Source organism: Tachysurus fulvidraco, chromosome 9, assembly GCF_022655615.1.
Source record: "Tachysurus fulvidraco isolate hzauxx_2018 chromosome 9, HZAU_PFXX_2.0, whole genome shotgun sequence".
In the NCBI taxonomy this organism is placed as follows: domain Eukaryota; kingdom Metazoa; phylum Chordata; class Actinopteri; order Siluriformes; family Bagridae; genus Tachysurus; species Tachysurus fulvidraco.
The window spans coordinates 9,088,401-9,101,387 of record NC_062526.1 but is presented as its reverse complement, the minus strand read 5'-3'; the positions used below and the strand labels follow the sequence as shown (position 1 = coordinate 9,101,387).

Here is a 12,987-nt window from a genome sequence, read left to right as displayed (position 1 = left end):
AGGTTTATAATCATTTGCTAAAACTTCTTGTGGCTATACAGATACACAAAAAGCTAAATGTTCAAACCCATACATTTACAAGCAGGATAATTTGTGATGTATTTATTTATTAAGTAATAGTCAACATTTCAGTGTATCACGGTAAGAGCTTGAAGACTATTGAGAAGAGACAAACAGTGTAATCACATGCTAGGCTTTTCCCTTTTTTATCTTATGCCATTGAATCATTTTGGCTATTTCATTTCCTTTTAGGAGGCAGTAGTGCATAGTGAAATACATAGAAAAACTAATTTCCCTTTTTTTTTTTTTTTACAGCAATATAAAACCGTGTTTCACATACAATATAAAATATATACTTCAAATTTAATACAATTTAATATATAATTCATGTACAATTACTGGGTTAAGGGGGTACATAAAAATAAAAGATGTCAGAGAGATAAGTCAATGGAATGATGAGCTGGTCTTCATGGTTTCAGTTTTATTCCAGCTTTGGGCTTCCATAAGTTTCCAAATGCATTGTTCAGTTCAGGTCACCTTAATCAGGAGGTAGAGTGTACAACGTGATACTTTCCTCAACCGTATCTTTAGGTGATATTCTTTTGGGAAAGGATACCTCAGTATTTTAGCATGAGCGCTAATTGTTCATCTACAGATTTGATATTTTATCTCTTGATATGTTTAGATATCTCACAATTACAGTAAATACCCAATCCAAGAATCAAGAATTTCCTGCTCTAGCTGCCCCTGGATTTTATAAAACCAACGTAAATTGAAGGCACTCCGTTCTCGCTAAGCGTTGCATACAACTGTTCACTGAATCTTCATATGTTAAAGTCACTTTCCATAAAACTTTTTGTTTAGTAGAAAAATTAAGAGGTTAACATTGACTTTGGCTTTGTCAAACATTTTCATGACTGCAACTCCCTCATACTGCAGCTGCAGCAGGTCCTGCAAAGTAAAAATAGAAAGGAAAAACAACAATATATAAATATTACATTTAGTATAGATACATGTGTTAATAATTTGGTAATAGAAACATAAAAAGAAATTCTGTTGTCATCAATTACAGTAAGTCAGGTTATTTCAGAGCAGCTATTTGTCATTTACAGATTAGATCAATGAGAAACACAAGGATATGCTGACAGCACACATATTCTAATGTTTCACAGGGCTTTACCTGGAAATGCAGCTGGACTTTTTCCATCTCGACTCCCATAAACTTGGCCTTTATCTCAAAATCCCCAACTTCCTCACAGGGTGAGATGTCAAACATTACATTTTTCAACCTAGAGACAAGAAAAAAAGGAAAAAGTAATATCCAGCAATTGTTTTGTAAAAACTCAAATATATATACGGTACTTATATTTATTACTTATACTATATACATATATATATATATATATATATATATATATATATATATATATATATATATATATATATATATATACACACACACACAATTTAGAAGACTTTTCGTGTAAACTGGGAAGATAGACCTTATTTGCTTTAGTTATTGTTAGCAATAAAAAAAAAAGAAAGATTAGTGAAACAAACGCTCTCTAAATATCATTCAAATGTTTATTCAGAGTATAAAAGTATAGGCTGCTCATCCTTAGATTCCTTCCCTCTTTTTGTGAAGTTGTTGAAGTGTCATGGCTGTACAGTTAGTCATGGTGTATGATCGGAAGGTTACCTCACTGTTGTTCTTCAAAATAAGTATACAATGCATGTCACTCTACTCTAATCTCATTCTTATTGTTGTTCTCATCTTTGTTGTGTCCAGGTGAACATCTCCCCCATCCCTCTGCACTCAGACATACTGGATATCATACTACTTCAACCTCCGCCTCTCTGTGAGGGGGGATGTGGACTGCACTGGAATGGCAGTTACTCTCAATAATTACATTAGTTTCAATTCAATGATTCCTCAAAGCCACTCCCTATTTTTTCAGCTTATACAGAAATCCTAAAAAAAAAATACTGACATTGTAAGAGTTTCTTTCTAGAAACAGATAAAGACTAATTAAAATATTTGCTCTTTTTGTCCCTTTGGTTCTTGTTATATACTGTAAGTATGGATGTGCATAAGAAACCATTTTCTTTATCATGATATTGTTAGGCTATTATACGTAAATGATATTGTTAGGTTATCTTTACAGAGCTATTATTTCTTCCAATGTAAAATCCCAAATGCTGCCCTCACAAACTGTAACTTGAATACAGACTCACTGGTTAGTCTGGAGGCCTTCAACCTCTAGTATGACGCCTTTCTCGTGCAACCTGGCACCTGTATACTTCAAAGACTGCTGCTTCGACTTCTTATTTCCTTTTTCTTCATCCTTTCTGTCCATTTTGATGGATCTGCGAGAGTTCCTGTGAAGGCACAGCATTAAGATGCATTGTGTTGAATGATACTGTGCCTTTCCGAGGAGAAATGAATACAGACTTTGCTACTCACTTTCTGTTGAGATTATCAAGGCAGGTCTTTATGTAGGTGTCATAGTAGTTGATCTGGTCCTGGTAGAAAGCTGCCTTGGAGTTAAGGGCACTAAGAGTCTGCTGGAGCTTCACCAGTTCCCCTTTTCTCCTCTGCCTGTAGCGCCTCTGGTATCGAATGTCCTATTATTTTAGGGTACAAAATAATTAATCTACTGCCTTTAAAATGTTGTGTGCATATTTGCTTATAGTGAGTCTACTAGTGGTAGAATTTCACTTAAGAAACCAGAAACACCATTTAATACTGGAACATCAACATTTTTATAGCAGTGCTCAACCTTGGAGATGTCATTAATGAGCTCCTGGTACTTGTTAGTAGAGCTGACAAAGCCAGCCTGTTCCAGAGTGCGCAGATTCCTGAGGATCTTCCGTTTCTTCTGCTCTAGTGGCAGCTGTGTGTCCTCCAGTGCACCATGACTGCTCTTCAACCCCTCTGGTGCAGTAGCATCCTGTGCCGCCCGACGTTCCACCATCCTAATGTGCTCCATTTCCTGTGTGATAGATGACTGAGTCTGAGTGATGCGCGTTTAAAGACTGAGGTCAGAACTTTGCATGAATGTTTCGTAAGATGATTAGTTTAGTTTGCATGAATGTTAATCTGAGGCTATGTAAAACATGATAAGAGCTTTATTTGGAAAACTAGTTTCAGAGAATAATCAAATGACAGATAAGTACAAATGGCAGATAAGTCACTCAATCTAAATTAAACTAAGTTAATTTTAAGGTACAACTGATTTCAAGGTGTTACATAACATTTGACATAAACACAGCACTGTTCTCACTTGTGCCAGTAAACTGATCATTGGTTCAGCTTTACTATTTTGTATTTTTGTCTCCCTAGTAAGGGATCACATTATAAGGACAAGTAGAAGTTTAAAACTTTACCTGTTGAGAAGTAGCTGGAGACTCTAGGATATTTGTCATTGTTTCTCCAGGCTGGATTCTCACCACATCCAGTATCAGCTTTTTTGTTCTTTGAGATGGTAAAAAAAAAAAAAAACAGGTTAAACTGTTAGGATTAGGGTCATAATATCATATGATGTTTTCATAATCATGCTTTGATCATTTTAGATCTGCTATTAACTGTTTGACTGTATTAGACGTCTGTTCTGACGTCTATCATATTTTTCATTTGTTATACAATTCATTGTCTAAACCTTTTACTTTTATGTTTGTATAGATTTCTGTTTTCATAAAGATTTGTCTACTTTGTTACTATGTTCATTACTATTTTATATACTGTGTATATATTTATATATAGCTAGAATATTCTAATACATGCATGTAATGGCAGGGCAGAGTAGCCATGACAGGAAACTTTGTGTTAGCATTCAGACATCAAGCCCTGACATCAAGCCCCTGTTCTGTCTGCACCAGTGGAGAACATTCTGACTCACATGTTCTGTTTCCTCCCCAGAGACCCCTTACACTATGAAAAAGGACACTATGATAAAGAGATAATAAAAAATTGGGTCCAGATGGAATTCTAATCGCATTGTGAGAAAATGTGTTTTTAACTGCACAATGACTTTTACATTACAAACTTACAGTATATACTGTAGAAGGGATCATAAAAAAAAAGCACTTTGGGAATCAGTAAGGGCTTATTATCCTGAAAGACATGATTATGGTCTTAATGGACTTATAGCTTTTCTCCTCATTTCTTGGAATGTCACATATTTAGTAAGGCTTAAAAACACCAGAAGTATAATTTAAACAGAGGAAGAGATAGTAGTGGCTTGCGCATCACTTCCCAGCATGGCATGTGAGATAGTAGAATAGGAAATGAAGGCAGTCTTTAAAAATAACAAAGAACATGATGATGCTATAATCTGCAGTCAGGTTAAACACAACCACTAAGAAAACATAGGCGACTGATGTTTAACCTCTCTGTTTCACCAGAACTTGTGATATTTTTGATACTTACTTCATCATCAGTCCCTTCATGTCTTTGTCATCACCATCCATTAGCTCAAATTTGTTTGTGAGGGTAAGAGAGATCTCAGTTTTAGCCAGCTGACTCAGTGTGTTTTCTTTGTTAGGATCATTGGGATCCACAGCACCTTCACCTGTGTATAGGAGAAAGCTTCTTACGTTTGTTACCTACAGTATTTACACAAATACTGTGGATCAAAATTGTGTCAAAAGTATAACCTACAATAAAATGAAAAACTCAAAACTATTGCATAGTATTTTAGGTTCCTGATTTATGTACACTTTCTTCCGAGCAATTTTCATCCTAAACAATCGTGCTGATTTTTAGAAAACATTTTGAATTTCTATCATATTATTTTGCATATTTAAACTGAAAGACTGTACATGTATACGACATACACTGTATTTAAAGTATATAAACCCTCGCAGATACCTGACCTATATGAACATATATAAGCCCTTCTGCATGCAGGGTAAGATTATTGTGCTTTGATAGCAGCTGGATAAGATCAGATTAATTTATAATTAATAATTAATCATAATTTTACCGATCAGTGACTCCATGTCAGGAACATCTCCCAAGTCATCCAAGAGCTCATGTAGAAGATCGCTGGGTTCTGGAGCGATGGCCTCCTTGTGCTCCAGTACAATCTGTTGGATAGTACGAGAACATGAGCAAAACACCTTATAAAGTTGGTGGTAAAACAGAGCAGGTGATAAATTCTCCCAAAAAAGTTCAAATTTTAATGCACCTTTTTAATAAATGTATCACAGATCTGCAATATACATCATGTATAGTCAAGTGTCAAACTATAAATACTAAAAGACAAAACAGCTTGTTTAGCAACGAATACCTCGTATGATTTAGTGCAACGTGTCAATGTCGTATCTCCAACCGAGCTTTAGATCGGGTGTACAGTGTGTTCTTTTGTTCTACTGTTTTTCAAAGCTAATTCAAAACAGATTCACCATTGGACAGTGTTTGATAATGTGTACTGAAAGTCTGTTATCTCTGTCAGCAGTAGGGAAGTCTGTTGCATGGGAGTCAGCCAATATAAAAACAAAGCTTCAGCACTTCACACTGGTGGCATGATAAGAAAGCAGGCTGATTTTTCCGATATTTCCTACAGCTTCAAAGCATCTCAGCCAAAACAGCGAGCACCTCTCCCTTAAATCACTGTTTCTTTTTACTGCCTGCAGTACATGTCAAAAGACAAGGAGTCTCAGTAAAATAGCTAAGTTATTAGATCTCTTATGTCTGACTCAAACACTTTCTTAAGCCTCTCCCAAGAAGACCACAAAACCAAGAAATGAAGATGCAGTCAAAGCTTTCAGAAATCTGCCCAGAATTGTATTATCAAGAACAAGGTTATAAGATAGTGGTTGCAAAAATGTCTTTGTCTAAACTGCTGGTGTTATTTTGCAGTCCTTATGTAGTTTGAACATTGAACATGCTCGTGAGCTGTCATTTATTGTAGCTTCATGTCCTTGAGTTTATGTTGTGTTTAGCTGCTGATATGTCTGGAATGCAGTGTGGGTTAAGTATTTTTTGGGAGTACAAGTCATTGTGATCGCGGCTTCCTTGAAGTTATGATGATGCATATGGACCACATAAAAACATAAAATTCCATTCTGATTCCATAATGTTTCGGAGTTTGTTTAGAATGTGTTTATTCCATGAGCGAGAGCTATCAAAGATTCTGACTACTTTTTCATGAGATGTGTACCGGACGATACAGTTATCAGTTATACCGTTATAGGAGCACATAGAGTAACTGCAAGGAGGGATTTATAGATAAGGTCTCTGCAGCATTTCTCATTCGCTCTCTCTAGACAGAACACAAAAATAAGATGTTACTTCTACATAAATGAGCTCATAAGCTTACTGAATGAGTGTTGATGATCTCCTCTATGGAGATGTAGATGACAGGTTTGCTAAGTGTCACCATGTCAGAGTACTCATCTACGTTAAACTTCTCTTCAGGAGCTGGGACATCACATGCAGCCTGGAAGAATACTCTGTAAAGTACAGCACATATGCAGTATATTATTTAACTTACTTCAGTACGTGATGGTATTCATGTGGAAATAATGAAAGACAGACAAAAAAAGGCATTCACAAAGCTGGTTATTTCCAGTAAGTATGACTCATGAGTATGGGGACGTGCAGTAAATGTCCACACACACACACACACACACACACACACACACACACACACACACACACACACACACACACACACACACACACACACACACACACACACACACACACACACCTTAAAGTCATGACACACCTCCCTCCTCTTTGCTGATGCCACACATTAGCACAAAGGCAATTCCTCCCTGTTTATTTCTATTCCACTTTTAATGGCCTGTTGCTGGTTCCCACAATTGCCTGTGAAATTGCCACACTTCCTTACTGTAATTACAGTTTTAAAACAGAGCAACTAATAAAGTTAGAAGGATAAAGAAGGTTAGGGAGGAATAGGAAATATGACCCTGCTGCTGTATAATGTATCAGCTTCTGGACTGTGATAAATCAGTGATGATAATAAATTGGGGTATTCAGGGTGACCATGGATATATACTGCAGTGGCCTCCCCAGTCACTGATCTGAATCCAGTGCAGCATCTTTACAATGTTGTATAAAAGATCTGCATCTGTCAAACATACAGTGCGACCATGACACCATTGACTAGAAAGTCAAAGAAATGTGTCCAACACCTTGATGCGATAAAAATTGTGGCTGTTTTTGGAGCCGTATTAGTATGATGTTCATAATAAACATACTCGTGAGCACAAATGATAATAGAGCACTTTTTTGGTTCATATCTAACCTGAATTTTTGGTAAGTGGATGAGATATAACTGTTCATGGGTGTGAGGTGGTCACCCTCAAACAGTTTGTTAGCAGCAGCATGCTGTAGCATCTTGGACACAGAGCCCAGGTTCCTTCTCTGCTCTGAATGCAACTGCCCTCCTGCCGTCATGTCTATGATGTCAAATCCATCTGGCGCCACTATAGCTGGGTTCATGTAGCGGTAATAGAGAAGGTTCCCAACAATCTGTTAAGAAATTACAGAAAAGAATAGATCATTATCAGCCGTGTTTAATGTTGTCTCACACCCTGGTCACCTAGTTACAGTATAAACAATGTGAAGTTCTATTGAAATGTTTCACATCTAACCTTCAGAAGATCATCTTCAGAGGAATCTGGGAATTTCTCATGAAGTGTATCCTTCAGAACTTTAGCAATGTATCTCATGCCATAGCTGTATGAACACATCAAAAGGGAAAAAGAGAATAAATAGAAATAGAATTCCCCACAATTCACTGAAGAATTAAGAATACAGTAGTACCAGAAAGTCTCATTATGTATGCAATGGGATTTTAAAAACATTTGTAATTAAATTTTTGAATTCAAAATTCAAAATTAAATGAATTTTATCCAGCCTGCACAAACAGGAGGGTCAGTCTGCAGTTTTTGTTAAAAACAGTCATACTGCCCCCTAGTGTACAATGAACTCTAAATTTCACATCTTTCTAAATATTTCCATCTTCCATAACTTCCAAAATGAAAGTTTTACAATACTTAGATCCATGTAACACATCACAATGTCACAAAGTTACATCTAGATCTTACGGTATGGCATCCACCGAAGACATAATAGAGCTGAGCACTTTGTCTGTGACAGTGCGCAGTGTGTGATTAGACACCTCCAGCCTGTTCCTCACTTCCTCGTGTGACAAAGCCTGTTCCACTGTCACCTCATAGGGTAGTTTACTGAGAGTCACAATCAAAGGAAGAAAATTCTTCATTATTCTGTACCTTGTTATACTTCTATGTATACGAAACATCTATTGAATATTTGTTTATATATATATATATATATATATATATATATATATATATATATATATATATATATATATATATATATATATATATATATAATATGTATATATGTGATCACTGACCTCGCCTCTCCTGTAGCAGACTCTACCTGGTTTACCCAGGCCTTGTAGATGTCTATGGGGTTAGTGTTTATGCCCAGCGCCTTGTTCTCAATGATGTCTTTCACCACTGGGGAGAGAAGCTGCCGGAGGGCGTTTTGTCCCCGAGCACCTCGGTTAAAGCTTACTACCATCTTAATGACTGTTGGGTTCCCAGTGACAATGTCCTGGATTTGGTCCACTTTTGACCTGGCCATGTGATTACATAGTTTCAAAAGTAGATCTGTTATGCAAGCCCAGTGCTATTTTACATTTAGCCTCAGTTCAGGACAAATTAAGCATAATTTAATTATTTAATCAGTGAAATAATTACCAAATGGGTCAATCTATGCTACATGTAAAGTGCCTTCTTTTCTGCCACGGAATCATTCACTATTGCAGTGATTTAACATTTATATTAGTTAAACCCACGTACAAAATGAAATGATTAATAAAAAAAAGGTATTTTCTCACTTGATCTCCTCTTTGAGAGCAGTCTCAAACAGCTTGAGCAGCAGGTACTCTTCACGCTGGTTTGAGGCATAGTTATATAGGGTGAAAATCACTGTGTCCATGAATTTAGTGGACTTGTTCTGAGGCATCTGGAAGATGAGCTTGGCCAGGTATGAAGGCTGTGTCTGTTTCGACAACAGAAAATAAATAACAATGTAGAAAAAACTGGATTATTGAATAAAACCCCATTACTGAATTTGTATCCAATTACAACACGACATATCCTAATGTGTTATTTTTCTCAAGAATAATAACATTATATATGCTACGTGGTCGTAATATAAGGATTTGAGCTACACTGAACCTATAATGACAGAATCAGTTAAAGCCTCACTTGTAAGAGGTAAAACAAATGCTGGTAAGCTTCTAGTCTCTTCCTTTTCTCTTTGCTCAGGCCTTTGAGTCCCTGCTTGTCTCCTGTGGCCAGATCTTCTTTGGTCATTTTGCTCTTTTTGGTCTTCATCTTCTTACTGAGTGACACCACATCCTGTTTAAATAGAGGATATAGAGAAATAGAGAGTAATGGCTGAGTTTCTATATTCCCGAAACTTAAGCAGTGTTCTCATGTATCAACAGATAAGAATCCCAAAGTGTTGTTTTGCTAACAAACATGTACATTTAGGGGGAAAATCACGTTCCCTTTGTATTTGTTTCATACCTGAAGAGTGATTCTATTTTTGACCAGCAGGCCGATCTTAATGTCCATCAAGTTCAAGTCTTTCTCCATTTGTTGATTGGCACGAATTTTAGTTACCACTTCTTCACGGAGACGTATCACATCCTGTTCCTCTTGCAGGTCGAGGTTACTCTGTTCCAGGAGATGAGCGAACTTACGGACCACAGAGAGAGGGGGATCCTGAGCACCAGCTAAACACATGAAAGGATATGGCAAGAATAAATAAACGTTTTTACTATGCTAACAAACCTATCGACAGAAATATGTAGCAAATATTTATTTTACTCACTGAGAGTTTTGTAGTCATCTCTGGCTTTGTTAGCTTTTAGAAAAGCCTGAATCGTCACTATCTCTTTTTCCTATACACACAAAAGATAAAGTTTCATATTCATATTGCCTAATATTCCATTAACACACCCACCTTATATGTGGAGCTACATTATAATCAATTCTATTCTTTTAAACTGTATGTAAAATATTGCTTTAGGTTATAGGTTGTAATTTCAGTCTAAAAAAAACAAATGTGTCATTTATCCCATCAGTATAAATAACTTACATGGTCTCTGAAATACTGTAGTCTCTTTCTGTATGCTTGTCTGGCCCGCCACATTTTCACAAAAGACTGTAACTAAATAGAAAAGATAAAAATATTTAAAATATATATATACTGTATATACCAATTATGAGAAAGAAATAGGTCAATTCTTTTTCGCTTTCACTTTCTTCAATCATCAATCATCAGTGTTAAACTTCATCAGTGTTGAATTATACATAATAATATAATATATGTATACATATTATTTTAATAGTGATAGAGATTGTTTACCTTGACCACAGTCTGTACATTGCTTTGTAATGTCTGTAGCCTTTCTTTGTAAGCTTTCCTCTGTTTATATCCCTTCCAGGATGCCTGCACACACAGGACAAAACATCAAAAGACAGTGTACACAAATAAATCTAAGTCTGAAGTGGCAGATTTACAGACAGCCATGTAATAGTTTTAGTTTTCTCAAAAGCGAAACCACAATTTGTTGAATTTTAAACGGCGCACTGCTGGGAATGTAGTATAAATCATCACCTTTAGCAGTGTGTTATACATCGAATAGGGAGATGTCACAAATAAACTGTGTTGGTATTTATGGATTATTATTAGAAGAAATAATAAATGATTATTATTATTATTAGAAGAAGAAATAATAATTATTATTATTATTAGAAGAAATGGACCCAGTTAACGTATCAGCAACAAGGGAACATTACTCGGGGTAAAAAAATAAAGATGGATGTTGAAAAAATTAGGATGCTAAATGTGTGATCTAGTTTGCTTAAGAAACTTTAACCTTTCAAGGTAAATGAGATGAACACATAACTGATACCATTAATGCTAGGTCTTATTAGGATGGCAGGCAGCAAAGATGTAAACGAGTTGATGCTATTGTTAATGTAACGGTTAGTGTAGCATTATTTTACAATTCCATGTAATAGTTTTGAATAAAAAAATTAGTCTTACCTGTAATTTAACTACACTTGGCTCCTGTTTCTTAAAATAATTCAGTCTGTCGTTGTAGGTTCGCCTCACCAGATATCCACGAGTCCAAGCCTGCAGCTGAATAATGAGCGGCTCATTGGCCAACCAGAGCTTATCTCGGTTATATTCTGCCGTCACCTTGCTTACAGTCATCTAAGTTAGAAACATGATTGAAAAGAGCTGTTAGAAATGGACAGCAAACAGGTAAATAGTGCTGATTAATTGAAATGAATCTCACTGCTGATAAACAACTCTGTTTGTTCATAACCTACCTGAATATCCTCTTTTGTGAGCTGAGTGCTATCATGAACAAAGTCATCTGGTTCCACCCAGGTCCCTGTTTGGCTTTCCAGGTTGTAGAAATAATCATATTTGTCCTTAATTCTATGCTTCACCCACAAACTACCACTATGCCCTAACATGAAAAAATGGCAAATTAGAACATGAAACGTGACAAGACATGAACACAGAGGAACAACAGTTAAAATGATATTGTTTATTTGAGTCTTACAAAAAAAAAAAAAAACAAGCCATATGTAAACTGAAACAAGCATAAACATCTATTTATAATCTCTATATTTAGTTATACCCTAATTATTGGATTATATTCTTTTTTCCAAAAATAAAAATTACCTTGCTGTGTGTGATGAGACTGCAGCTGTTGGAGGTCAGTCTGGTAAAGGTGTGCACATTCAGGCAGCACTCCCCTCAGTCCTACACATGGTCTTTGCAGAGCATTCAGAGTATCCTCCTCAAGTCCTGTAGCTATCGCTCGGTTAACGTCTGCCACAGCCTCGGCCACTGGAATAAGAAACGGTAAAGTCGACGGGTAGTTACAAGTTGTCAAGGATTAATGGAGATTTAATGTAGACTCAGGAGGATTTACTGTATGCAGGAGTTTGGTCTGAAATTCTTTATCTGAAATCGTTTTATCAGTAAAAACTATAGTGCGACATGTTCAGCAGCAGTGTGGAGTATGAATGTAATGTTTAGTTAAAAAGCACATTTGGTCGTACATTTCAAAGCATCCTCATGGTCTTGATTGGCAGTGTGTATCGCCTCCTGTATCTGATCCAACCACAAAACTGCAGTTTCATCCCCTGACCGCTGCATTACAAAACACACAACAACGAGTCAATACGAGCACTAACATGCACACAAGTAAAAACAACATTTTTCTCCTAATGATTACTTAAATAACATAATAGTAACAACTGCAACATTATCCATCAATAAAAAAAAAAAACAGACATAAAAAAAACAGTTTCTGTACGCTCACATTCCAGAAAGATTGTGTGGCCTTATTTCCTACAGATTTTGCTGTAAAGAGCTTTACAATAAACAAACTAAGCTACTGAAATAAAAAGAACTATCTCTGGAAGAAGACTAAAGGAAATAACACAACGCAGATAGAGACACGGAGTAATTGCTGCTGTTTACAATATGTACTGACTTTCCTTTGAACAGTCATGCTAGTTATTTTGGGAGGATTTGCTAGACTTGATGTTTGTAAGTTTTGGGATTTAAATAGAGATGTGTATGGAGACTGTTGTAATTCACTGATAAAAAGGAGGAGAGAGCAGCAGGATACAACGAGAACAGATAAATAATAATATGAATAGAATAGCATGCAATATACAGAAGCCCCTAGATTTAAACAAACAAACAAACAAACAAACAAACAGACAAATAAATAAATAAAAAAACTAGAAGGTTGTTACACATGGAGAAAATTGTACACTTTTCTGAAAACGAAAGAGTAGTTTTTTATGATTTCTGTCTTTCCATAACCACTCATATGAATGATTACATGGTGAGTGTTTCTGCATGTACCAGCA

General features: G+C 36.0%; 1 protein-coding gene across 1 annotated transcript in view; it reads right to left on the bottom strand.

Annotated features, from left to right (window-relative positions):
* Positions 1-87: 87 nt before the first annotated feature.
* iqgap2 (IQ motif containing GTPase activating protein 2) overlaps positions 88-12,987 on the bottom strand; it is a 33,671-nt gene continuing 20,771 nt past the window's right edge. The window contains exons 16-38 of the mRNA XM_027138565.2: positions 12,166-12,256; positions 11,783-11,950; positions 11,422-11,564; positions 11,132-11,302; positions 10,448-10,531; positions 10,178-10,249; positions 9,911-9,980; positions 9,604-9,812; positions 9,280-9,432; positions 8,907-9,070; positions 8,418-8,642; positions 8,083-8,223; positions 7,627-7,711; positions 7,278-7,504; positions 6,324-6,456; positions 4,986-5,088; positions 4,430-4,571; positions 3,388-3,475; positions 2,781-2,993; positions 2,465-2,625; positions 2,236-2,379; positions 1,181-1,289; positions 88-951 (exon numbers count right to left, since the gene is read on the bottom strand). Of these exons, the coding sequence (XP_026994366.2) occupies positions 838-951; positions 1,181-1,289; positions 2,236-2,379; positions 2,465-2,625; positions 2,781-2,993; positions 3,388-3,475; positions 4,430-4,571; positions 4,986-5,088; positions 6,324-6,456; positions 7,278-7,504; positions 7,627-7,711; positions 8,083-8,223; positions 8,418-8,642; positions 8,907-9,070; positions 9,280-9,432; positions 9,604-9,812; positions 9,911-9,980; positions 10,178-10,249; positions 10,448-10,531; positions 11,132-11,302; positions 11,422-11,564; positions 11,783-11,950; positions 12,166-12,256 (3,210 nt within the window). The 3' untranslated portion in view covers positions 88-837. The remainder of the gene's footprint in view (positions 952-1,180; positions 1,290-2,235; positions 2,380-2,464; positions 2,626-2,780; positions 2,994-3,387; positions 3,476-4,429; positions 4,572-4,985; positions 5,089-6,323; positions 6,457-7,277; positions 7,505-7,626; positions 7,712-8,082; positions 8,224-8,417; positions 8,643-8,906; positions 9,071-9,279; positions 9,433-9,603; positions 9,813-9,910; positions 9,981-10,177; positions 10,250-10,447; positions 10,532-11,131; positions 11,303-11,421; positions 11,565-11,782; positions 11,951-12,165; positions 12,257-12,987) is intronic.